Raw genomic sequence first — 24,653 nt, 5'->3', positions numbered from 1 at the left:
GTCTATGGTGCAATGTTGAGTCTATCTGGGTAATGCTGAGTCTATGGTGCAGTGTTGAGTCTATGGTGCAGTGTTGAGTCTATGGGCAGTGCTGAGTCTATGGGCAGTGTTGAGTCTATGGTGCAGTTTTGAGTCTATGGTGCAGTGTTGAGTCTATGGTGCAGTGTTGAGTTTATGGTGTAGTGTTGAGTCTATGGTGTAGTGTTGAGTCTATGGGCAGTGTTGAGTCTATGGGTAGTGTTGAGTCTATGGGTAGTGTTGAGTCTATGGTGCAGTGTTGAGTCTATGGGCAGTGTTGAGTCTATGGGTAGTGTTGAGTCTATGGTGCAATGTTGAGTCTATCTGTGTAATGCTGAGTCTATGGTGCTGTGTTGAGTCTATGGTGCAGTATTGAGTCGATGGTACAGTGTTGAGTCTATCTGAGTAATGCTGAGTCTATGGTGCAGTGTTGAGTCTATGGTGTAGTGTTGAGTCTATGGGCAGTGTTGAGTCTATCTGGGTAGTGTTGAGTCTATGGGTAGTGTTGAGTCTATGGTGCAGTGTTGAGTCTATGGGCAGTGTTGAATCTATGGGTAGTGTTGAGTCTACGGGTAGTGTTGAGTCTATGGGTAGTGTTGAGTCTATGGGCAGTGTTGAGTCTATGGTGTAGTGTTGAGTCTATGGGTAGTGCTGAGTCTATCTGGGTAGTGTTGGGTCTATTCTGCAATGTTGAGTCTATCTGGGGAGTGTTGAGTCTATGGTGCAGTGTTGAGTCTATGGGCAGTGTTGAGTCTATGGTGTAGTGTTGAGTATATGGGCAGTGTTGAGTCTATGGGTAGTGTTGAGTCTATGGTGCAGTGTTGAGTCTATGGGAAGTGTTGAGTCTATGGGTAGTGTTGCGTTTATGGGTAGTGTTGAGTCTATGGTGCAGTGTTGAGTCTATGGGTAGTGTTGAGTCTATGGGCAGTGTTGAGTCTATGGTGCAGTGTTGAGTCTATGGTGTAGTGTTGAGTCTATGGTGTAGTGTTGAGTCTATGGTGTAGTGTTGAGTCTATGTGCAGTGTTAAGTCTATGGTGCAGTGCTGAGTCTATGGTGCAGTGTTGAGTCTACGGTGCAGTGTTGAGCCTACGGTGCAGTGTTGAGTCTATCTGGGTAATGCTGAGTCTATGGGCAGCGTTGAGTCTATGGTGCTGTGTTGAGTCGATGGTGCAGTGTTGAGTCGATCTGAGTAATGCTGAGTCTATGTGGCAGTGTTGAGTCTATGGTGCAGTGTTGAGTCTATGGTGCAGTGTTGAGTCTATGGGCAGTGTTGAGCCTATGGTGCAGTGTTGAGTCTATGGTGCAGTGTTGAGTCTATGGGCAGTGTTGAGTCTATGGTGCAGTGTTGAGTCTATGGTGGAGTGTTCAGTCTATGGTGCAGTGTTGAGTCTATGGGCAGTGTTGAGTCCATGGGCAGTATTGAGTCTATTGGCAGTGTTGAGTCTATGGAGCAGTGTTGAGTCTATGGTGCAGTGTTGAGTCTATGGTGCAGTGTTGAGTCTATGGGCAGTGATGAGTCTATGCTTGGAAATGTTGAGTATATGGTGCAGTGTTGAGTCTATGGTGCAGTGTTGAGTCTATGGGCAGTGATGAGTCTATGGTGTAGTGTTGAGTCTATGGTGCAGTGTTGAGTCTATGGTGCAGTGTTGAGTCTATGGTACAGTGTTGAGTCTATGGGCAGTGATGAGTCTATGCGTGGAAATGTTGAGTCTATAGTGCAGTGTTGAGTCTATGGTGCAGTGTTGAGTCTATGGGCAGTGATGAGTCTATGCTTGGAAATGTTGAGTCTATGGTGCAGTGTTGAGTCTATGGTGCAGTGTTGAGTCTATGGTGCAGTGTTGAGTCTATGCTTGGAAATGTTGAGTCTATGGTGCAGTGTTGAGTATATGGTGCAGTGTTGAGTCTATGGTGCAGTGTTGAGTCTATGGTGCAGCGTTGAGTCTATGGGCAGTGCTGAGTCTATGCGTGGAAATGTTGAGTCTATGGTGCAGTGTTGAGTCTATGGTGCAGTGTTGAGTCTATGGTGCAGTGTTGAGTCTATGGTACAGTGTTGAGTCTATGGGCAGTGATGAGTCTATACGTGGAAATGTTGAGTCTATAGTGCAGTGTTGAGTCTATGGTGCAGTGTTGAGTCTATGGGCAGTGATGAGTCTATGCTTGGAAATGTTGAGTCTATGGTGCAGTGTTGAGTCTATGGTGCAGTGTTGAGTCTATGGTGCAGTGTTGAGTCTATGCTTGGAAATGTTGAGTCTATGGTGCAGTGTTGAGTATATGGTGCAGTGTTGAGTCTATGGTGCAGTGTTGAGTCTATGGTGCAGCGTTGAGTCTATGGGCAGTGCTGAGTCTATGCGTGGAAATGTTGAGTCTATGGTGCAGTGTTGAGTCTATGGTGCAGTGTTGAGTCTATGGGCAGTGATGAGTCTATGCGTGGAAATGTTGAGTCTATGCACAGTGTTGAGTCTTAGGGTTGTGTTGAGTCTATGGTGCAATGTTGAGTCTATCTGGGTAATGCTGAGTCTATGGTGCAGTGTTGAGTCTATGGTGCAGTGTTGAGTCTATGGGCAGTGCTGAGTCTATGGGCAGTGTTGAGTCTATGGTGCAGTTTTGAGTCTATGGTGCAGTGTTGAGTCTATGGTGCAGTGTTGAGTTTATGGTGTAGTGTTGAGTCTATGGTGTAGTGTTGAGTCTATGGGCAGTGTTGAGTCTATGGGTAGTGTTGAGTCTATGGGTAGTGTTGAGTCTATGGTGCAGTGTTGAGTCTATGGGCAGTGTTGAGTCTATGGGTAGTGTTGAGTCTATGGTGCAATGTTGAGTCTATCTGTGTAATGCTGAGTCTATGGTGCTGTGTTGAGTCTATGGTGCAGTATTGAGTCGATGGTACAGTGTTGAGTCTATCTGAGTAATGCTGAGTCTATGGTGCAGTGTTGAGTCTATGGTGTAGTGTTGAGTCTATGGGCAGTGTTGAGTCTATCTGGGTAGTGTTGAGTCTATGGGTAGTGTTGAGTCTATGGTGCAGTGTTGAGTCTATGGGCAGTGTTGAATCTATGGGTAGTGTTGAGTCTACGGGTAGTGTTGAGTCTATGGGTAGTGTTGAGTCTATGGGCAGTGTTGAGTCTATGGTGTAGTGTTGAGTCTATGGGTAGTGCTGAGTCTATCTGGGTAGTGTTGGGTCTATTCTGCAATGTTGAGTCTATCTGGGGAGTGTTGAGTCTATGGTGCAGTGTTGAGTCTATGGGCAGTGTTGAGTCTATGGTGTAGTGTTGAGTATATGGGCAGTGTTGAGTCTATGGGTAGTGTTGAGTCTATGGTGCAGTGTTGAGTCTATGGGAAGTGTTGAGTCTATGGGTAGTGTTGCGTTTATGGGTAGTGTTGAGTCTATGGTGCAGTGTTGAGTCTATGGGTAGTGTTGAGTCTATGGGCAGTGTTGAGTCTATGGTGCAGTGTTGAGTCTATGGTGTAGTGTTGAGTCTATGGTGTAGTGTTGAGTCTATGGTGTAGTGTTGAGTCTATGTGCAGTGTTAAGTCTATGGTGCAGTGCTGAGTCTATGGTGCAGTGTTGAGTCTACGGTGCAGTGTTGAGCCTACGGTGCAGTGTTGAGTCTATCTGGGTAATGCTGAGTCTATGGGCAGCGTTGAGTCTATGGTGCTGTGTTGAGTCGATGGTGCAGTGTTGAGTCGATCTGAGTAATGCTGAGTCTATGTGGCAGTGTTGAGTCTATGGTGCAGTGTTGAGTCTATGGTGCAGTGTTGAGTCTATGGGCAGTGTTGAGCCTATGGTGCAGTGTTGAGTCTATGGTGCAGTGTTGAGTCTATGGGCAGTGTTGAGTCTATGGTGCAGTGTTGAGTCTATGGTGGAGTGTTCAGTCTATGGTGCAGTGTTGAGTCTATGGGCAGTGTTGAGTCCATGGGCAGTATTGAGTCTATTGGCAGTGTTGAGTCTATGGAGCAGTGTTGAGTCTATGGTGCAGTGTTGAGTCTATGGTGCAGTGTTGAGTCTATGGGCAGTGATGAGTCTATGCTTGGAAATGTTGAGTATATGGTGCAGTGTTGAGTCTATGGTGCAGTGTTGAGTCTATGGGCAGTGATGAGTCTATGGTGTAGTGTTGAGTCTATGGTGCAGTGTTGAGTCTATGGTGCAGTGTTGAGTCTATGGTACAGTGTTGAGTCTATGGGCAGTGATGAGTCTATGCGTGGAAATGTTGAGTCTATAGTGCAGTGTTGAGTCTATGGTGCAGTGTTGAGTCTATGGGCAGTGATGAGTCTATGCTTGGAAATGTTGAGTCTATGGTGCAGTGTTGAGTCTATGGTGCAGTGTTGAGTCTATGGTGCAGTGTTGAGTCTATGCTTGGAAATGTTGAGTCTATGGTGCAGTGTTGAGTATATGGTGCAGTGTTGAGTCTATGGTGCAGTGTTGAGTCTATGGTGCAGCGTTGAGTCTATGGGCAGTGCTGAGTCTATGCGTGGAAATGTTGAGTCTATGGTGCAGTGTTGAGTCTATGGTGCAGTGTTGAGTCTATGGTGCAGTGTTGAGTCTATGGTACAGTGTTGAGTCTATGGGCAGTGATGAGTCTATACGTGGAAATGTTGAGTCTATAGTGCAGTGTTGAGTCTATGGTGCAGTGTTGAGTCTATGGGCAGTGATGAGTCTATGCTTGGAAATGTTGAGTCTATGGTGCAGTGTTGAGTCTATGGTGCAGTGTTGAGTCTATGGTGCAGTGTTGAGTCTATGCTTGGAAATGTTGAGTCTATGGTGCAGTGTTGAGTATATGGTGCAGTGTTGAGTCTATGGTGCAGTGTTGAGTCTATGGTGCAGCGTTGAGTCTATGGGCAGTGCTGAGTCTATGCGTGGAAATGTTGAGTCTATGGTGCAGTGTTGAGTCTATGGTGCAGTGTTGAGTCTATGGGCAGTGATGAGTCTATGCGTGGAAATGTTGAGTCTATGCACAGTGTTGAGTCTTAGGGTTGTGTTGAGTCTATGGTGCAATGTTGAGTCTATCTGGGTAATGCTGAGTCTATGGTGCAGTGTTGAGTCTATGGTGCAGTGTTGAGTCTATGGGCAGTGCTGAGTCTATGGGCAGTGTTGAGTCTATGGTGCAGTTTTGAGTCTATGGTGCAGTGTTGAGTCTATGGTGCAGTGTTGAGTTTATGGTGTAGTGTTGAGTCTATGGTGTAGTGTTGAGTCTATGGGCAGTGTTGAGTCTATGGGTAGTGTTGAGTCTATGGGTAGTGTTGAGTCTATGGTGCAGTGTTGAGTCTATGGGCAGTGTTGAGTCTATGGGTAGTGTTGAGTCTATGGTGCAATGTTGAGTCTATCTGTGTAATGCTGAGTCTATGGTGCTGTGTTGAGTCTATGGTGCAGTATTGAGTCGATGGTACAGTGTTGAGTCTATCTGAGTAATGCTGAGTCTATGGTGCAGTGTTGAGTCTATGGTGTAGTGTTGAGTCTATGGGCAGTGTTGAGTCTATCTGGGTAGTGTTGAGTCTATGGGTAGTGTTGAGTCTATGGTGCAGTGTTGAGTCTATGGGCAGTGTTGAATCTATGGGTAGTGTTGAGTCTACGGGTAGTGTTGAGTCTATGGGTAGTGTTGAGTCTATGGGCAGTGTTGAGTCTATGGTGTAGTGTTGAGTCTATGGGTAGTGCTGAGTCTATGGGTAGTGCTGAGTCTATCTGGGTAGTGTTGGGTCTATTCTGCAATGTTGAGTCTATCTGGGGAGTGTTGAGTCTATGGTGCAGTGTTGAGTCTATGGGCAGTGTTGAGTCTATGGTGTAGTGTTGAGTATATGGGCAGTGTTGAGTCTATGGGTAGTGTTGAGTCTATGGTGCAGTGTTGAGTCTATGGGAAGTGTTGAGTCTATGGGTAGTGTTGCGTTTATGGGTAGTGTTGAGTCTATGGTGCAGTGTTGAGTCTATGGGTAGTGTTGAGTCTATGGGCAGTGTTGAGTCTATGGTGCAGTGTTGAGTCTATGGTGTAGTGTTGAGTCTATGGTGTAGTGTTGAGTCTATGGTGTAGTGTTGAGTCTATGGTGCAGTGTTGAGTCTATGGTGTAGTGTTGAGTCTATGGTGCAGTGTTGAGTCTATGGTGCAGTGTTGAGTCTATGGTGCAGTGTTGAGTCTATGGTACAGTGTTGAGTCTATGGGCAGTGATGAGTCTATACGTGGAAATGTTGAGTCTATAGTGCAGTGTTGAGTCTATGGTGCAGTGTTGAGTCTATGGGCAGTGATGAGTCTATGCTTGGAAATGTTGAGTCTATGGTGCAGTGTTGAGTCTATGGTGCAGTGTTGAGTCTATGGTGCAGTGTTGAGTCTATGCTTGGAAATGTTGAGTCTATGGTGCAGTGTTGAGTATATGGTGCAGTGTTGAGTCTATGGTGCAGTGTTGAGTCTATGGTGCAGCGTTGAGTCTATGGGCAGTGCTGAGTCTATGCGTGGAAATGTTGAGTCTATGGTGCAGTGTTGAGTCTATGGTGCAGTGTTGAGTCTATGGGCAGTGATGAGTCTATGCGTGGAAATGTTGAGTCTATGCACAGTGTTGAGTCTTAGGGTTGTGTTGAGTCTATGGTGCAATGTTGAGTCTATCTGGGTAATGCTGAGTCTATGGTGCAGTGTTGAGTCTATGGTGCAGTGTTGAGTCTATGGGCAGTGCTGAGTCTATGGGCAGTGTTGAGTCTATGGTGCAGTTTTGAGTCTATGGTGCAGTGTTGAGTCTATGGTGCAGTGTTGAGTTTATGGTGTAGTGTTGAGTCTATGGTGTAGTGTTGAGTCTATGGGCAGTGTTGAGTCTATGGGTAGTGTTGAGTCTATGGGTAGTGTTGAGTCTATGGTGCAGTGTTGAGTCTATGGGCAGTGTTGAGTCTATGGGTAGTGTTGAGTCTATGGTGCAATGTTGAGTCTATCTGTGTAATGCTGAGTCTATGGTGCTGTGTTGAGTCTATGGTGCAGTATTGAGTCGATGGTACAGTGTTGAGTCTATCTGAGTAATGCTGAGTCTATGGTGCAGTGTTGAGTCTATGGTGTAGTGTTGAGTCTATGGGCAGTGTTGAGTCTATCTGGGTAGTGTTGAGTCTATGGGTAGTGTTGAGTCTATGGTGCAGTGTTGAGTCTATGGGCAGTGTTGAATCTATGGGTAGTGTTGAGTCTACGGGTAGTGTTGAGTCTATGGGTAGTGTTGAGTCTATGGGCAGTGTTGAGTCTATGGTGTAGTGTTGAGTCTATGGGTAGTGCTGAGTCTATCTGGGTAGTGTTGGGTCTATTCTGCAATGTTGAGTCTATCTGGGGAGTGTTGAGTCTATGGTGCAGTGTTGAGTCTATGGGCAGTGTTGAGTCTATGGTGTAGTGTTGAGTATATGGGCAGTGTTGAGTCTATGGGTAGTGTTGAGTCTATGGTGCAGTGTTGAGTCTATGGGAAGTGTTGAGTCTATGGGTAGTGTTGCGTTTATGGGTAGTGTTGAGTCTATGGTGCAGTGTTGAGTCTATGGGTAGTGTTGAGTCTATGGGCAGTGTTGAGTCTATGGTGCAGTGTTGAGTCTATGGTGTAGTGTTGAGTCTATGGTGTAGTGTTGAGTCTATGGTGTAGTGTTGAGTCTATGGTGCAGTGTTGAGTCTATGGTGTAGTGTTGAGTCTATGGTGTAGTGTTGAGTCTATGGGCAGTGTTGAGTCTATGGGTAGTGTTGAGTCTATGGGTAGTGTTGAGTCTATGGGTAGTGTTGAGTCTATGGTGCAATGTTGAGTCTATCTGGGTAGTGTTGAGTCTATGGTGCAGTGTTGAGTCTATGGGCAGTATGGGTTGTGTTGAGTCTATGGTGCAGTGTTGAGTCTATGGTGCAGTGTTGAGTCTATCTGGGTAATGCTGAGTCTATGGTGCAGTGTTGAGTCTATGGTGCAGTATTGAGTCGATGGTGCAGTGTTGAGTCTATCTGAGTAATGCTGAGTCTATGGTGCAGTGTTGAGTCTATGGTGCAGTGTTGAGTCTATGGAGCAGTGTTGAGTCTATAGTGCAGTGTTGAGTCTATGATGCAGTGTTGAGTCTATGGGCAGTGATGAGTCTATGCTTGGAAATGTTGAGTCTATGGTGCAGTGTTGAGTCTATGGTGCAGTGTTGAGTCTATGGTGCAGTGTTGAGTCTATGCTTGGAAATGTTGAGTCTATGGTGCAGTGTTGAGTATATGGTGCAGTGTTGAGTCTATGGTGCAGTGTTGAGTCTATGGTGCAGCGTTGAGTCTATGGGCAGTGCTGAGTCTATGCGTGGAAATGTTGAGTCTATGGTGCAGTGTTGAGTCTATGGTGCAGTGTTGAGTCTATGGGCAGTGATGAGTCTATGCGTGGAAATGTTGAGTCTATGCACAGTGTTGAGTCTTAGGGTTGTGTTGAGTCTATGGTGCAATGTTGAGTCTATCTGGGTAATGCTGAGTCTATGGTGCAGTGTTGAGTCTATGGTGCAGTATTGAGTCGATGGTACAGTGTTGAGTCTATCTGAGTAATGCTGAGTCTATGGTGCAGTGTTGAGTCTATGGTGTAGTGTTGAGTCTATGGGCAGTGTTGAGTCTATGGGTAGTGTTGAGTCTATGGGTAGTGTTGAGTCTATGGTGCAGTGTTGAGTCTATGGGCAGTGTTGAGTCTATGGGTAGTGTTGAGTCTACGGGTAGTGTTGAGTCTATGGGTAGTGTTGAGTCTATGGGCAGTGTTGAGTCTATGGTGTAGTGTTGAGTCTATGGGTAGTGCTGAGTCTATCTGGGTAGTGTTGGGTCTATTCTGCAATGTTGAGTCTATCTGGGGAGTGTTGAGTCTATGGTGCAGTGTTGAGTCTATGGGCAGTGTTGAGTCTATGGTGTAGTGTTGAGTATATGGGCAGTGTTGAGTCTATGGGTAGTGTTGAGTCTATGGTGCAGTGTTGAGTCTATGGGAAGTGTTGAGTCTATGGGTAGTGTTGCCTTTATGGGTAGTGTTGAGTCTATGGTGCAGTGTTGAGTCTATGGGTAGTGTTGAGTCTATGGGCAGTGTTGAGTCTATGGTGCAGTGTTGAGTCTATGGTGTAGTGTTGAGTCTATGGTGTAGTGTTGAGTCTATGGTGTAGTGTTGAGTCTATGGTGCAGTGTTGAGTCTATGGTGTAGTGTTGAGTCTATGGTGTAGTGTTGAGTCTATGGGCAGTGTTGAGTCTATGGGTAGTGTTGAGTCTATGGGTAGTGTTGAGTCTATGGGTAGTGTTGAGTCTATGGTGCAATGTTGAGTCTATCTGGGTAATGCTGAGTCTATGGTGCAGTGTTGAGTCTATGGTGCAGTATTGAGTCGATGGTGCAGTGTTGAGTCTATCTGAGTAATGCTGAGTCTATGGTGCAGTGTTGAGTCTATGGTGCAGTGTTGAGTCTATGGTGCAGTATTGAGTCGATGGTACAGTGTTGAGTCTATCTGAGTAATGCTGAGTCTATGGTGCAGTGTTGAGTCTATGGTGTAGTGTTGAGTCTATGGGCAGTGTTGAGTCTATGGGTAGTGTTGAGTCTATGGGTAGTGTTGAGTATATGGTGCAGTGTTGAGTCTATGGGCAGTGTTGAGTCTATGGGTAGTGTTGAGTCTACGGGTAGTGTTGAGTCTATGGGTAGTGTTGAGTCTATGGGCAGTGTTGAGTCTATGGTGTAGTGTTGAGTCTATGGGTAGTGCTGAGTCTATCTGGGTAGTGTTGGGTCTATTCTGCAATGTTGAGTCTATCTGGGGAGTGTTGAGTCTATGGTGCAGTGTTGAGTCTATGGGCAGTGTTGAGTCTATGGTGTAGTGTTGAGTATATGGGCAGTGTTGAGTCTATGGGTAGTGTTGAGTCTATGGGTAGTGTTGAGTCTATGGTGCAGTGTTGAGTCTATGGGTAGTGTTGAGTCTATGGGCAGTGTTGAGTCTATGGTGCAGTGTTGAGTCTATGGTGTAGTGTTGAGTCTATGGTGTAGTGTTGAGTCTATGGTGTAGTGTTGAGTCTATGGTGCAGTGTTGAGTCTATGGTGTAGTGTTGAGTCTATGGTGTAGTGTTGAGTCTATGGGCAGTGTTGAGTCTATGGGTAGTGTTGAGTCTATGGGTAGTGTTGATTCTATGGGTAGTGTTGAGTCTATGGTGCAATGTTGAGTCTATCTGGGTAGTGTTGAGTCTATGGTGCAGTGTTGAGTCTATGGGCAGTATGGGTTGTGTTGAATCTATGGTGCAGTGTTGAGTCTATGGTGCAGTGTTGAGTCTATCTGGGTAATGCTGAGTCTATGGTGCAGTGTTGAGTCTATGGTGCAGTATTGAGTCGATGGTGCAGTGTTGAGTCTATCTGAGTAATGCTGAGTCTATGGTGCAGTGTTGAGTCTATGGTGCAGTGTTGAGTCTATGGTGCAGTGTTGAGTCTATGGTACAGTGTTGAGTCTATGGGCAGTGATGAGTCTATGCGTGGAAATGTTGAGTCTATAGTGCAGTGTTGAGTCTATGGTGCAGTGTTGAGTCTATGGGCAGTGATGAGTCTATGCTTGGAAATGTTGAGTCTATAGTGCAGTGTTGAGTCTATGGTGCAGTGTTGAGTCTACGGGTAGTGTTGAGTCTATGGGTAGTGTTGAGTCTATGGGCAGTGTTGAGTCTATGGTGTAGTGTTGAGTCTATGGGTAGTGCTGAGTCTATCTGGGTAGTGTTGGGTCTATTCTGCAATGTTGAGTCTATCTGGGGAGTGTTGAGTCTATGGTGCAGTGTTGAGTCTATGGTGCAGTATTGAGTCGATGGTACAGTGTTGAGTCTATCTGAGTAATGCTGAGTCTATGGTGCAGTGTTGAGTCTATGGTGTAGTGTTGAGTCTATGGGCAGTGTTGAGTCTATGGGCAGTGTTGAGTCTATGGTGTAGTGTTGAGTCTATGGTGCAGTGTTGAGTCTATGGGCAGTGTTGAGTCTATGGTGTAGTGTTGAGTATATGGGCAGTGTTGAGTCTATGGGTAGTGTTGAGTCTATGGTGCAGTGTTGAGTCTATGGGCAGTGTTGAGTCTATGGATAGTGTTGAGTCTATGGGCAGTGTTGAGTCTATGGGCAGTGTTGAGTCTATGGTGTAGTGTTGAGTCTATGGGCAGTGTTGAGTCTATGAGCAATGTTGAGTATATGGGCAGTCTTGAGTCTATGGGCAGTGTTGAGTCTATGGGTAGTGTTGACTCTATTGGCAGTGTTCAGTCTATGGGCAGTGTTGAGTCTATGGGTAGTGTTGAGTCTATGGGCAGTGTTGAGTCTATGGGCAGTGTTGAGTCTATGAGCAGTGTTGAGTCTATGGGCAGTGTTGAGTCTATCTGAGCAGTGTTGAGTCTATGGGCAGTGTTGAGTTTATGGGCAGCGTTGAGTCTATGGGCAATGTTGAGTCTATGGGTAGTGTTGAGTCTATGGGTAGTGTTGAGTCTATGGGCGACACCCGGGGGGGAAGGTGAAGGAATTGTGGGCGTGGCTTCCGAGTGGAATTGTGGGCGTGGCTCCCGTGCAGAATTGTGGGCGTGGCTCCTGCGCAGAATTGTGGGCGTGGCTCCTGGGCGGAATTGTGGGCGTGGCTGGGCGCGACCTTTTTCCCGCTCCTCCGCTTACCCCGAGCGCCTTGAGCTGTAGCCGGGTCACCTTGGACGTGCCGAGGGTCGGGCCCTTGGGGCAAAAGCCGCTGTGGGCACACGCCTCCTCGGGGGTCTAGCAGAGCGCACGGGCGCAGGTCATAACCCACCCCCACCACCCCACCCACCCCGTGCAGCCTCGACAGACGCGCGCGCGCACACACACACACACACAAAACACATACAAGCGCATGCACGCACCCACACACAGACACACACAGAGACACACACACACAAAGACACACACAACAGCACGCATCCACACACACATTCACACCCAGACACACGTATACACCCACACATGCACTCACCCATATATACATATACACCCACCACGAACACACACAGACAAAAAAAAGACAAAGATCCCCCCCTATAGCCTGAACAGACTGTTGGGGCAAGTGCTGTTAGCGAGCACCTATGAAGGCCAGAACGGCACACGAGGGGGTGGGTAGCCAGCACCACGCCACATACAGACACACACATAGACACAGGTACCCATACCCACACCAATACCAATACCCTCCTGAGTAACTACGACAGCCACTCCTCACCTCCGGTTGATGGGAAGGCGAGCCCAAAGTAGTCTGGGGCTTACAGCTTCCCACACCTCACTGCCACGCTCCCACGCCCCCTTCATTCTTTTTGTTCAGAAGAAGAGCCACACTCTGTTGTTTGGAAGTCTCCTGCCCCGAGTAGAGGACTGTCCACCCCGCATGGTGGCAGGAGTCAGAGCCGGTCCACCGGACCTCCTGAATGCCGCAGAGGTCCAGGCGGTACCGGTCCAGCTCCCGACAGAGGAGTGGCAGCCCCTCCTCTGCAGCGAGCATTCGAACATTCCACGTGGCCACACGCAGTGGCATTTTGCTGCTTCTGGAGGAGCCCCGAGGGTACCGGGATTCAGTCTCCTGGCTCCGCCAAATGGGGTTTTGTGCCAGGAGACGTCATGGACGCCTGTCCCCCTCCACATACAACAATAACAACCGCCATTCGCCACTAAGTGGCGGTGAAGTCACCACGACGCTTGTGCCAGGCCATGTGCACCTTGAGGTCACGTGAAGCGTCGAACGCCCGTGGGCAGGAGGTCACGGGGCAGACCCAGGTGCCACGGGTCGACAGACTGAGATGACTGGCTGATGCACCACCTGTGCCCCCTACTGTGCCAACCTGCTGTGCTTTAGCCACCCGGCGCTCCGCTCGTTTTTGTGAGCGTCGCTCCTCCGCCCTGCGTTGTTGTTGGAGGGCGACTGCCTCTAACTGCCCAATAGCGTCCTTCACGAGCCTCCTCCACAGAGGCCGATCTTGACACCGCTGGTACCAGTCATCGGCAAGTCCACTCAGCTCCACGTCCTCCTGTATCACATCATTCCATCTCTTCTCTAGCCCGTGCCGCGCCCGTTTAGCCCCCTCGATCCGGTCAAACAAAAGCTGTTTCGGCATGCGGTGGCTGGGCATGCGGGCTACATGACCTAGCCAACGCAGCCTTGCCTGCTGGAGGAGCTCACCGATTGGACCTTGCCCAGATCTTTCAAGGATTTTTGAGCTCCTCACACAATCCAGCCTGGATAAAAACAGGATGGATCGTAGGCAGGCCAGCCTAAATGTTTCCAACCGGCGAAGATGCTCCATTAAGGGGGTCCACGTTTCGCAAGCGGAGAGAAGGGAGGGAATGACTGTGGCCGAGAAGACCTGAAGCTTAGTGCGGAGTGACAGGCCAGGTAGCTTCCACACAGCGTTACGCAACCGATGAAAAGATATTGCCACTCGACTGATTCGGAGTGAGGCCTCTGCTGTTAAACTGGAGCCGGTCATAAGCACACTGCCCAGGTATGGGAAACTCTCCACTCTCTCCACAACTGCCCCATCACCGATTGGGAGTTGTGGGGGTGGAGTGTCAGATGGTACAAAATACCCAGGCAGGTGCTTAGTTTTGGTGGGGCTGATGGTAAGGCCCCATCTCTTAGTGGCACGCTCCAGTCTCAGCAGCAGCGTCTCCAACTCCTCCTCTGAATGAGAAGCTATTACCAAATCATCGGCATACATAACGTGGTTAAGCAATGGGGAGCCATCCCTTGACTGCACCTGGGCATCGATCAGCCTCCCATTATATCTGTACCAAATGGACATTCCCCTGGTACAGCTATTGAATGCTTCACGAACTACGTGGTCAAAATAGCCAGAGGACATCCCTGTCGCACCCCAAGGTGTACAGGGAATGGCTCTGACTCCCGGCCACGTAGTTTTACCCGGGCCCGCTCACCATCATTAAGGTCCTTAATGATGGTGAGCAGAGGGTCAGGGACTCCAAAAGCATGAAGAACAACCCAGAGCCCAGGCCTATTGATGGTATCATAGGCCTTGACCAGGTCAATAAAGCAGAGCTGTAGGTCTTGTTGAAATTCCCTACACCTCTGCTGTAGCAGACGGACAGAAAATATGGCATCTGTGCAGGACCGCCCTTTCCTGAAACCGCATTGGGGCTCTGCAAGCCTCTCCTCAGCGTGCCTGGTGAGGCGATGTTGAATAATCCTTGCCAGGACCTTTCCTGGCACACTGAGGAGTGAGATGCCCCTGTAGTTGTTACAGTCTGTGCGGTTCCCCTTCTTAAAGAGGGGGACCACCAGGGCATCCTTCCAATCCTGCGGAACCCGTTCATTCTTTTGTTCAAAAGAAGAGCCACACCCTGTTGTTTGGCAGTCTGCTGCCCCGAGTAGAGGACTGTCCACCCCTCATGGTGGCAGAAGCCAGAGCCGGTCCACCGGACCTCCTGAATGCCACACATATGCAGGCGGTACCGGTCCAGCTCCCGACAGAGGAGTGGCAGCCTCTTCTCCGCAGTGAGCGTTCGAACATTCCACGTGGCCACCCGTAGTGGCTTTTCGTTGTTTCTGGAGGAGCCCCGAGGGTAGATATTCAATCTCCTGGCTCCGCCAATTGGAGATTGAATATCTACACACACACATACACAAACACACCCACCCACACACACCCACACACACACATCCACAAACATACACACACGCACATACACACACGCACATACACACACGCACACACACCCACACACACACGCACACACACATACACACGCGCATGTTCTGGGCTCGAATCTCACCATGTTCATCACGGTGTCCGCCACTTGCCCCGCATAGGCCACAGCATAGCTCTTGCACTGCACGGCAAGGGGACGCGGGGGGAGAGGTGGGGAGGAGATGGGGGAGGGGGGGAGATGGGGGGAGGAGAATGAACGGTAAAGTTGTTGATTTGGAAGGGGGGCCAAGCGGCGCTAGGAATCACCTAGCGCCGCTTGGTGAGAGCGGGTCTCAGGGTCAGAGTCTAGAGTAGAGAGCGGGTCTCAGGGTCTCAGTGTCTAGAGTAAAGACCGGGTCTCAGGGTCAGTGTCTAGAGTAAAGAGCGGGTCTCAGGGTCAGTGTCTAGAGTAGAGACCGGGTCTCAGGGTCTCAGTGTCTATAGTAGAGAGCGGGTCTCAGGGTCAGTGTCTAGAGTAGAGAGCGGGTCTCAGGGTCAGTGTCTAGAGTAGAGACCGGGTCTCAGGGTCTCAGTGTCTAGAGTAAAGACCGGGTCTCAGGGTCAGTGTCTAGAGTAGAGAGCGGGTCTCAGGGTCAGTGTCTAGAGTAGAGACCGGGTCTCAGGGTCTCAGTGTCTAGAGTAGAGACCAGGTCTCAGGCTCTCAGTGTCTAGAGTAGAGAGGGGGTCTCAGGGTCTCAGTGTCTAGAGTAAAGACCAGGTCTCAGGGTCAGTGTCTAGAGAAGAGAGCGGGTCTCAGGGTCAGTGTCTAGAGTAGAGACTGGGTCTCAGGGTCAGTGTCTAGAGTAGAGACCGGGTCTCAGTGTCTAGAGTAGAGAGCGGGTCTCAGTGTCTAGAGTAGAGACCGGGTCTCAGGGTCTCAGTGTCTAGAGTAGAGAGCGGGTCTCAGGGTCAGAGTCTAGAGTAAAGAGCGGGTCTTAGGGTCTCAGTGTCTAGAGTAGAGACCGGGTCTCAGGGTCAGTGTCTAGAGTAGAGACCGGGTCTCAGGGTCAGTGTCTAGAGTAGAGAGCGAGTCTCAGGGTCTCAGTGTCTAGAGTAGAGACCGGGTCTCAGGGTCAGTGTCTAGAGTAGAGACCGGGTCTCAGGGTCAGTGTCTAGAGTAGAGACCGGGTCTCAGGGTCAGTCTATAGTAGAGACCGGGTCTCAGGGTCAGTGTCTAGAGTAGGGTAGGGACCGGGTCTCAGGGTCTCAGTGTCTAGAGTAGAGAGCGGGTCTCAGGGTCAGTGTCTAGAGTAGAGACCGGGTCTCAGGGTCAGTGTCTAGAGTAGAGACCGGGTCTCAGGGTCTCAGTGTCTAGAGTAGAGACCGGGTCTCAGCGTGTCAGTGTCTAGAGTTGAGACCAGGTCTCAGGGTCAGTGTCTAGAGTAGAGACCGGTTCTCAGGGTCTCAGTGTCTAGAGTAGATACCGGGTCTCAGGGTCAGTGTCTAGAGTAGAGAGCGGGTCTCAGGGTCAGTGTCTAGAGCTGAGACCGGGTCTCAGGGTCAGAGTCTAGAGTAGAGACCAGGTCTTAGGGTCTCAGTGTCTAGAGTAGAGAGCGGGTCTCAGGGTCAGTGTCTAGAGTAGAGACCAGGTCTCAGGGTCTCAGTGTCTAGAGTAGAGACCGGGTCTCAGGGTCAGTGTCTAGAGTAGAGACCGGGTCTCAGGGTCTCAGTGTCTAGAGTTGAGACCAGGTCTCAGGGTCAGTGTCTAGAGTAGAGACCGGGTCTCAGGGTCTCAGTGTCTAGAGTAGAGACCGGGTCTCAGGGTCAGTGTCTAGAGTAGAGAGTGGGTCTCAGGGTCAGTGTCTAGAGTTGAGACCGGGTCTCAGGGTCAGTGTCTAGAGTAGAGACCGGGTCTCAGTGTCTAGAGTATAGAGCGGGTCTCAGGGTCTCAGTGTCTAGAGTAGAGACCGGGTCTCAGGGTCAGAGCTGCTAGCCTCCAGACCCACCCCCACCACCACCGCCCACCAATTCGCGTGCTCCGGGCTGCAGGCGCTGGCACTGCAGCACCAGGTGTCGTGTGAAGGGGTCGTAGCCGCCCTGCGGGGTCTGGTCGTGAGCGGAGCTCATGAAGCGCACGCACTCCTCGCACGGCTCGCGAGACGATGCGGAGTCTCCCTGTGGAGAGAGAGAGAGAGACGGAGAGAGAGAGAGACAGAGAGACGGAGAGAGAGATAGAGAGACGGAGAGAGAGAGAGATAGAGATACGGAGAGAGAGAGAGATAGAGACGGAGAGAGAGAGAGATGGAGAGAGAGATAGAGACGGAGAGAGAGACAGAGACGGAGAGAGAGAGATGGAGAGAGAGAGAGACGGAGAGAGAGAGAGATAGACGGAGAGAGAGAGATAGAGAGACGGAGAGAGAGAGAGAGAGACGGAGAGAGAGAGAGACGGAGAGAGATAGAGATGGATAGAGATAGAGATGGAGAGAGAGATAGAGATGGAGAGAGAGATAGAGATGGAGAGAGAGAGAGATAGAGATGGAGAGAGAGAGACGGAGAGAGATAGAGATGGAGAGAGAAAGACGGAGAGAGATAGAGATGGAGAGAGAGAGATGGAGAGAGAGAGATAGAGACGGAGAGAGATAGAGACGGAGAGAGATAGAGATGGAGAGAGAGAGATAGAGACGGAGAGATGGAGAGAGAGATAGAGACGGAGAGAGATAGAGACGGAGAGAGATAGAGATGGAGAGAGAGAGATGGAGAGAGAGAGATAGAGAGTTGGAGAGAGACAGATGGAGAGCGAGATAGAGACGGAGAGACAGAGACAGAGAGATAGAGAGAGATGGAGAGAGAGAGATGGAGAGAGAGAGTTATGGTGCGTAACAGATAGAGAGACAGAGATAGAGGGACGGTGAGAGACCTAGTGTAAATACTTATACTATGCATGTTCACTATGTACACTACTATGCATGTACACTATATACACTATGTATGTACACCATGTACACTACTATGCATGTACACTATATACACTATGTATGTACACTATATACACCAATGTATGTACACTATGTACACTACTATGTATGTACACCACTATGCCTGTACACTATGTATGTACACTATGTATGTACACTACTGTGCATGTACACTATGTATGTACACTATGTATGTACACTATGTATGTACACTGTGCATGTACAGTATGTATGTCCACCACTATGTATGTACACCACTATGTATGTACACCAACTATGTATGTACACTATGTACACCACTATGTATGTACACTGCTATGTATGTACACTATGTTTGTACACTATGTATGTACACCGCTATGTATGTACACCACTATGTATGTCCACTACTGTGCATGTACACTATGTATGTACACTACTGTGCATGTACACTATGTATGTACACTATGTACGTACACTACTGTGCATGCACACTATGTATGTACACTATGTATGTACACCACTATGTATGTACACCACTATGTATGTACACCACTATGTATGTACACTACGTATGTACACCACTATGTATGTACACCACTATGTATGTACACCACTATGTATCTACACTATGTACACCACTATGTATGTACACCACTACGTATGTACACCACTATGTACACCACTATGTATGTACACCACTATGTATGTACACCGCTATGTATGTACACTATGTTTGTACACTATGTATGTACACCGCTATGTATGTACACCACTATGTATGTCCACTACTGTGCATGTACACTATGTATGTACACTATGTACGTACACTACTGTGCATGCACACTATGTATGTACACTATGTATGTACACCACTATGTATGTACACCACTATGTATGTACACTACGTATGTACACCACTATGTATGTACACCACTATGTATGTACACTATGTATGTACACAGCTATGTATATACACCACTATGTATGTACACCACTATGTATGTACACAATGTATGTACACCACTATGTATGTACACCACTATGTATGTACACCACTATGTATGTACACCACTATGTATGTACACTATGTATGTACACTATGTATGTACACCACTATGTATGTACACTATGTATGTACACTACTATGTATGTACACTATGTATGTACACTCTACAGTATGTATGTACACTATGTATGTACACTATGTATGTACACTACTGTGCATGTACACTATGTATGTACACTATGTATGTACACTATGTATGTACACTACTATGTATGTACACTACTGTGCATGTACACTATGTACACCACTATGTATGTACACCACTAAGTATGTACACCACTATGTATGTACACTATGTATGTACACCACTATGTATGTACACTATGTATGTACACCACTATGTATGTACACTATGTATGTACACTACTATGTATGTACACTATGTATGTACACTATGTACGCTCTACAGTATGTATGTACACTATGTATGTACACTATGTATGTACACTACTGCGCATGTACACTATGTATGTACACTATGTATGTACACTACTATGTATGTACACTACTGTGCATGTACACTATGTACACCACTATGTATGTACACCACTATGTATGTACACTACTGTGTATGTACACCACTGTGCATGTACACTATGTATGTACACTATGTATGTACACTACTGTGCATGTACACTATGTACACCACTATGTATGTACACTACTATGTATGTACACTACTGTGCATGTACACTATGTACACTACTATGTATGTACACTACTGTTGCATGTACACTATGTACACTCTACAGTATGTATGTACACTACTGTTGCATGTACACTATGTACACCACTATGTATGTACACCACTATGTATGTACACTATGCACACTCTACAGTATGTATGTACACTATGTATGTACACTACTGTGCATGTACACTATGTACACTACTGTGCATGTACACTATGTACACTACTGTGTATGTACACTACTGTGCATGTACACTATGTACACCACTATGCATGTACACTACTGTGCATGTACACTATGTACACTCTACAGTATGTATGTACACTACTGTGCATGTACACTATGTACACCACTATGTATGTACACTACTGTGCATGTACACTATGTACACTACTGTGCATGTACACTATGTACACTACTATGTATGTACACTACTGTGCATGTACACTATGTACACTACTATGTATGTACACTTCTGTTGCATGTACACTATGTACACCACTATGTATGTACACTATGTATGTACACCACTATGTATGTACACTATGTATGTACACTATGTAGGTACACTACTATGTATGTACACTACTGTTGCATGTACACTATGTATACACCACTATGTATGTACACTATGTATGTACACCACTATGTATGTACACCACTATGTATGTACACTATGTACACTCTACAGTATGTATGTACACTATGTACACTATGTATGTACACCACTGTGCATGTACACCGCTACGTCGCGGCACCTCGTTCTGCCGCGCCTGCTGCGGGTAGAGCAGCAGGGGGACGTTGTTGATGAAGGGGCTCATGACGTCCACCAGGGAGCCGCGCGGCACGACGGAGTCACCGGCGTCAGAGGAGGCGGAGTCAGAGGAGGCGGAGTCAGAGCCGTGACGACTCATCAGCGCGGAGCGGCACAGACCCAGCGAGGAGCAGACCACGCCGGGGTTCTGACGGAGGTAGCAGTGGGGGGGGGGGGGGAGAGACATCACGGGAGGTGGTTTAGCTTCTAAAGGCAAACTGTTTATAGAGGTTTGTAGTGGGCGTAGCCCAAATGTCAGCAAACCCACTGGCAATCAACAGTGGGTTTGCTGACATTTAGTTTTTACGTTAGTTTATTTTAGTTGTTAATGAATGTATTCATTTTAGTTAAATTTTGATTTAAAGCTTTCGTGACTGCAGGGATTCATATTCTTGGTTCTTTCGGTAAAGTCACCACCACGTAGAAGGGAAACAATAAAATAATAAAAATATAAAACAATAAAATTCTCACGACCTTTTCGATTGCAACACAAGCAATCATTATTGTTTTATATTTTTTATTAATTTATTGTTTCCCTTCTACGTCATTTTAGTTAGTTTAGTTTTTCGGAAATGTATTCATTTTAAGTTTAGTTTCTTTGATAGTTTTTGTAAATTTTTTGTTAGTTTTTGTTAATTTAGTTTTGTTGTGAATTAATTTATTAGTTTTAGTTAGTTTAGTTTTTGTTTTGTTGAATTTTTTGTAAACTTGTTCTTTTTGAGTTTAGTTTTTTTGTTAGTTTAGTTTTGTTGTTAGTTAATGTATTCATTTGAGCAAGAGAGTACAATCCAAAGGGCATGTGAGCATGAGAGTGCAATCCAAAAGACATGTGAGCATGAGAGTGCAATCCAAAGGACATGTGAGCATGAGCGTGCAATCCGAAGGCATGAGAGTGCAATGCAAAGGACATGTGAGCAGAGAAAGGCATAGAGCGAGAGACACAGAGAGTCAGAAATAACAGCTGACATATGCAGGTTGGATGGAAATATCATAGTCAGTTAAGACTTTACCTGGTTAATAATGTCCTTTCAATGACTGCTCAGTGTGTACCCATCCTCTCGGTTGAAGTTGTGTTGTCTGTGTTTATATATCTGGATGGCTTCATGAAGCCATATTTCGACTCTCTGTCTCTCTCTCAAAATAGAATAGTGCCCGGCACTAGTCTATTTTGCCAAGTTAATTGCATCCCCAGCATTTGGCATTGCTGCTGCATTCGCATTTTTTGTTTCATTGGCATTGTTGCTGCTTTGTTCTTGCCTCCTCCCCCCCCCCGCATCCCCACCTCTCTCAGCCTCCCACTTCCAGCCCCGCACACTTCCCCCCATCCAGCTTCACACACAGAGATTCACGCAGAGATTCACACAAACACAGACGAACACAGAGACTCACGCAGAGATTTCACGCAGAGATTCACACACACAGACTCACACAGAGACTCACACATACAGACTTACAGGGAGACTTACACAGAGACTCACACAGAGATTCACGCAGAGATCCACACACACACACAGACTCACATAGAAACTCACACACAGACACACAGAGACTCACACATACAGACTTACAGGGAGACTCACACAGAGACTCACACAGACTCACACATACAGACTTACAGGGAGACTCACACAGACTCACACATAGACTGACACATACAGACTTACAGGGAGACTCACACAGAGACTCACACAGAGACTCACAAATACAGACTTACAGGGAGACTCACACAGAAACTCACACATACAGACTTACAGGGAGACTCGCACAGAGACTCACACATACAGACTTACAGGGAGACTCACACAGAGACTCACACATACAAACTTACAGGGAGACTCACACAGAGACTCACACATACAGACTTACAGGGAGACTCACACAGAGACTCACACATACAAACTTACAGGGAGACTCACACAGAGACTCACGCAGAGATTCACACACACACACAGACTCACACAGAGACACATACAGACAGACACACACATACATACATACAGACTCACACACACATACAGACTCACACACACACACACAGATTCACACACACAGATTCACACACACACACAGACTCACACTCACACAGAGACTCACAAGGGCCCTCTCCAGCGTGGCGAGCAGTGCCGGTAGCTCTGTCTTCACCATCTCCTGGCACTGGGTGCGGAGCGCCTCGTCGGACACCGCCTCACACAAGCGGAGCAGCAGCGCGGCCACCTCCTGCTGTAGAAGTGGCACATGGGGGGAGGGGGGGGGGGTTGCGATGGTGGTAGTGGTGGTGTGGTGGTGGTGTGGTGGTGGAGTGGTGTGGTAGTGGTGGTGTGGTGGTGGTGTGGTGGTGGTGGTGATGGTGGTGATGGTCGTGGTGGTGATGGTGGTGATGGTGGTGATGGTGGTAGTGGTGGTGTGGTGGTGGAGTGGTGTGGTAGTGGTGGTGTGGTGGTGATGGTCGTGGTGGTGATGGTGGTGATGGTCGTGGTGGTGATGGTGGTGATGGTGGTGATGGTGATGATGGTGATGATGGTGGTGAGCGGCAAAAACAACCTCCCCGTGGCGCCGGACGGCAACGCTGTGGTGGGCAGTGCCGTGGGGGGAGGGCCAATTCCGAGTGGCCTTTCCCTTCAGGGCGTTTGCAACCACCACAACGGCCAAATGGGGGATTATGGACGGGTGCGAGGGGCCAGTAACCCCTACACCTTCAATTAATTACCACAAAACTAAGTATAAAATATCTACTTCATGAGTTTGTGCCGGAGGCCCTGGGGGGACAGGCATCTATAACGTCTCCTGGCCAAACCCCATATGGCAGAGCCAGAAGACTGAATCTTTACCCTCGGGGCTCCTCCAGAAACAACATAAAGCCACTTCGGATGGCCACGTGGAATGTTCGAACGCTCACTGCGGAGGAGAGGCTGCCACTCCTCTGTTGGGAGCTGGACCGGTACCGCCTGGATCTCTGTGGCATTCAGGAGGTCCGGTGGACTAGCTCTGGCTCCTGCCACCATAAAGGGTGGACAGTCCTCTACTCAGGACAGGAGACTGTCAAACAACAGGGAGTGGCTCTTCTTCTGAACAAAAGAATGAAGGGGGCGTGGAAGCGTGGCGGTGAGGTGTAGGAAGCGGTAAGCCGCAGACTACTTTGGGCACGCCTTCCCATCAACCAGAGGCGAGGAGTGGTGGTCGTGGTTACTTATGCCCCCACCGAAAATGAACATCCGTGGAGAGATGCAGGCAAGGCCGATGAGTCAGATGCCTTCTATGACCTCCTGTCACAGGTGCTGGCTAAAGTGGCCCCTCGGGATAGAGTCATCCTGTTGGGAGACTGCAATGCCCGAGTTGGTCATGATGCTGGCACCTGGTCTGGAGTGATTGGAAGGCATGGGCCAGATCAGCTCAATAACAATGCTAGGAGGCTGCTAGATTTTTGTGCAGCCCATAGGGCTTGTAATTACCAACACGCTGTTCCGCCATTGGCACATCCACACAACATCATGGATGCATGCTGGGTCCAAGCAAGAACATCTGCTGGACTACGTAGTGACGGAACAGCGGATGTGGGCCCATGTCCTTGACATCAGGACCTACCGTGGAGCTGATCTGCCCACTGACCATCGACTTGTCATCTGTAAGATGTGCCTGCCATTCTTCCACTCCGGTGGTTGGTGTACACCAAGGACCCCATTCAAACCCAAGATGGCCTGGTCTCAGCTAGCTGATGAAAGCTACAAGCGAGAATTTAATCATCACTTGCAGCTGGGGTTGGCATCGTCCCCCTCTCCTCCAGATGTCGAGGGGAAATAGGCGAGGTTTAAGACCCTGGCTGACGGAGGAGGTGTTCAGGCTGGCTGAGAAAAAGCGACAGGCCCACTCTCATCGTATACAGCATCCCATGTCAGAGAATGAGGAGGCTTACCGCAGCCTTCGTTTGGAGGTTCGGAGAGCCGTGAGGCCCTGCAAGGATTGGTGGTGGTCGCGAGTTGCTGAGGAGATGGAGTCTGCCTCAATGGCCCATGATCACAAATCACTTTTTTAACTCCATCAAAAAAGCATCCTGCAGCACCACACCTATTACCATCATTAGGGGAAAAAACAGTGATCCAATCACCGACCCCCAGGAACAGGTTTGCAGATTTGCTGAGCTTTTCTGTGAAGTCGTGGGGGAGGGGGAATCCCTCGGCATAGAAAACATCGTGGGGCAAAGTGGGGATGACCCTGCTGAGGCTGCGGTGTCTCAAATATTGGAAGAAAAAGTCACCCCCTGTGAGTGGCTGGCTGAGGTGCCATTTGTTGAGGAAGTACTAAAGGTGATCCAGAGTCTGAGACCAGGAAAGGCACCAGGCAGAGATGAGCTCCCAAGCGAAATGCTGAGGGAGGGTGGCGTTTGTACACAAACTGTCCTACATGACATCATAACAACAATCTGGACCACCAGATGGGTTCCGCAGGATTGGAAGGATGCCCTGGTGGTCGCCCTCTTTAAGAAGGGGGCCACACAGACTGTAACAACTACAGGGGCATCTCACTTCTCAGTCTGCCGGGAAAGGTCCTGGG

General features: G+C 48.2%; 1 protein-coding gene across 1 annotated transcript in view; it reads right to left on the bottom strand.

The window, feature by feature from the left end:
- Window positions 1-24,653, bottom strand: part of LOC116956959 (prosaposin-like) — a 71,586-nt gene that overhangs the window by 21,969 nt on the left and 24,964 nt on the right. Inside the window, exons 4-8 of the mRNA XM_076054789.1 lie at window positions 22,200-22,325; window positions 20,050-20,253; window positions 16,602-16,751; window positions 14,722-14,778; window positions 11,587-11,682 (exon numbers count right to left, since the gene is read on the bottom strand). Coding sequence (XP_075910904.1) covers window positions 11,587-11,682; window positions 14,722-14,778; window positions 16,602-16,751; window positions 20,050-20,253; window positions 22,200-22,325 — 633 coding nt within the window. The remainder of the gene's footprint in view (window positions 1-11,586; window positions 11,683-14,721; window positions 14,779-16,601; window positions 16,752-20,049; window positions 20,254-22,199; window positions 22,326-24,653) is intronic.

The sequence above is a fragment of the Petromyzon marinus genome, chromosome 68 (assembly GCF_048934315.1).
Source record: "Petromyzon marinus isolate PM22_M1 ecotype Great Lakes invasive population chromosome 68, UKy_Petmar_22M1.pri1.0, whole genome shotgun sequence".
Classification (NCBI taxonomy): domain Eukaryota; kingdom Metazoa; phylum Chordata; class Hyperoartia; order Petromyzontiformes; family Petromyzontidae; genus Petromyzon; species Petromyzon marinus.
The sequence above is the reverse complement of the archived record's forward strand: the minus strand, read 5'-3'. Positions and strand labels throughout refer to the sequence as shown.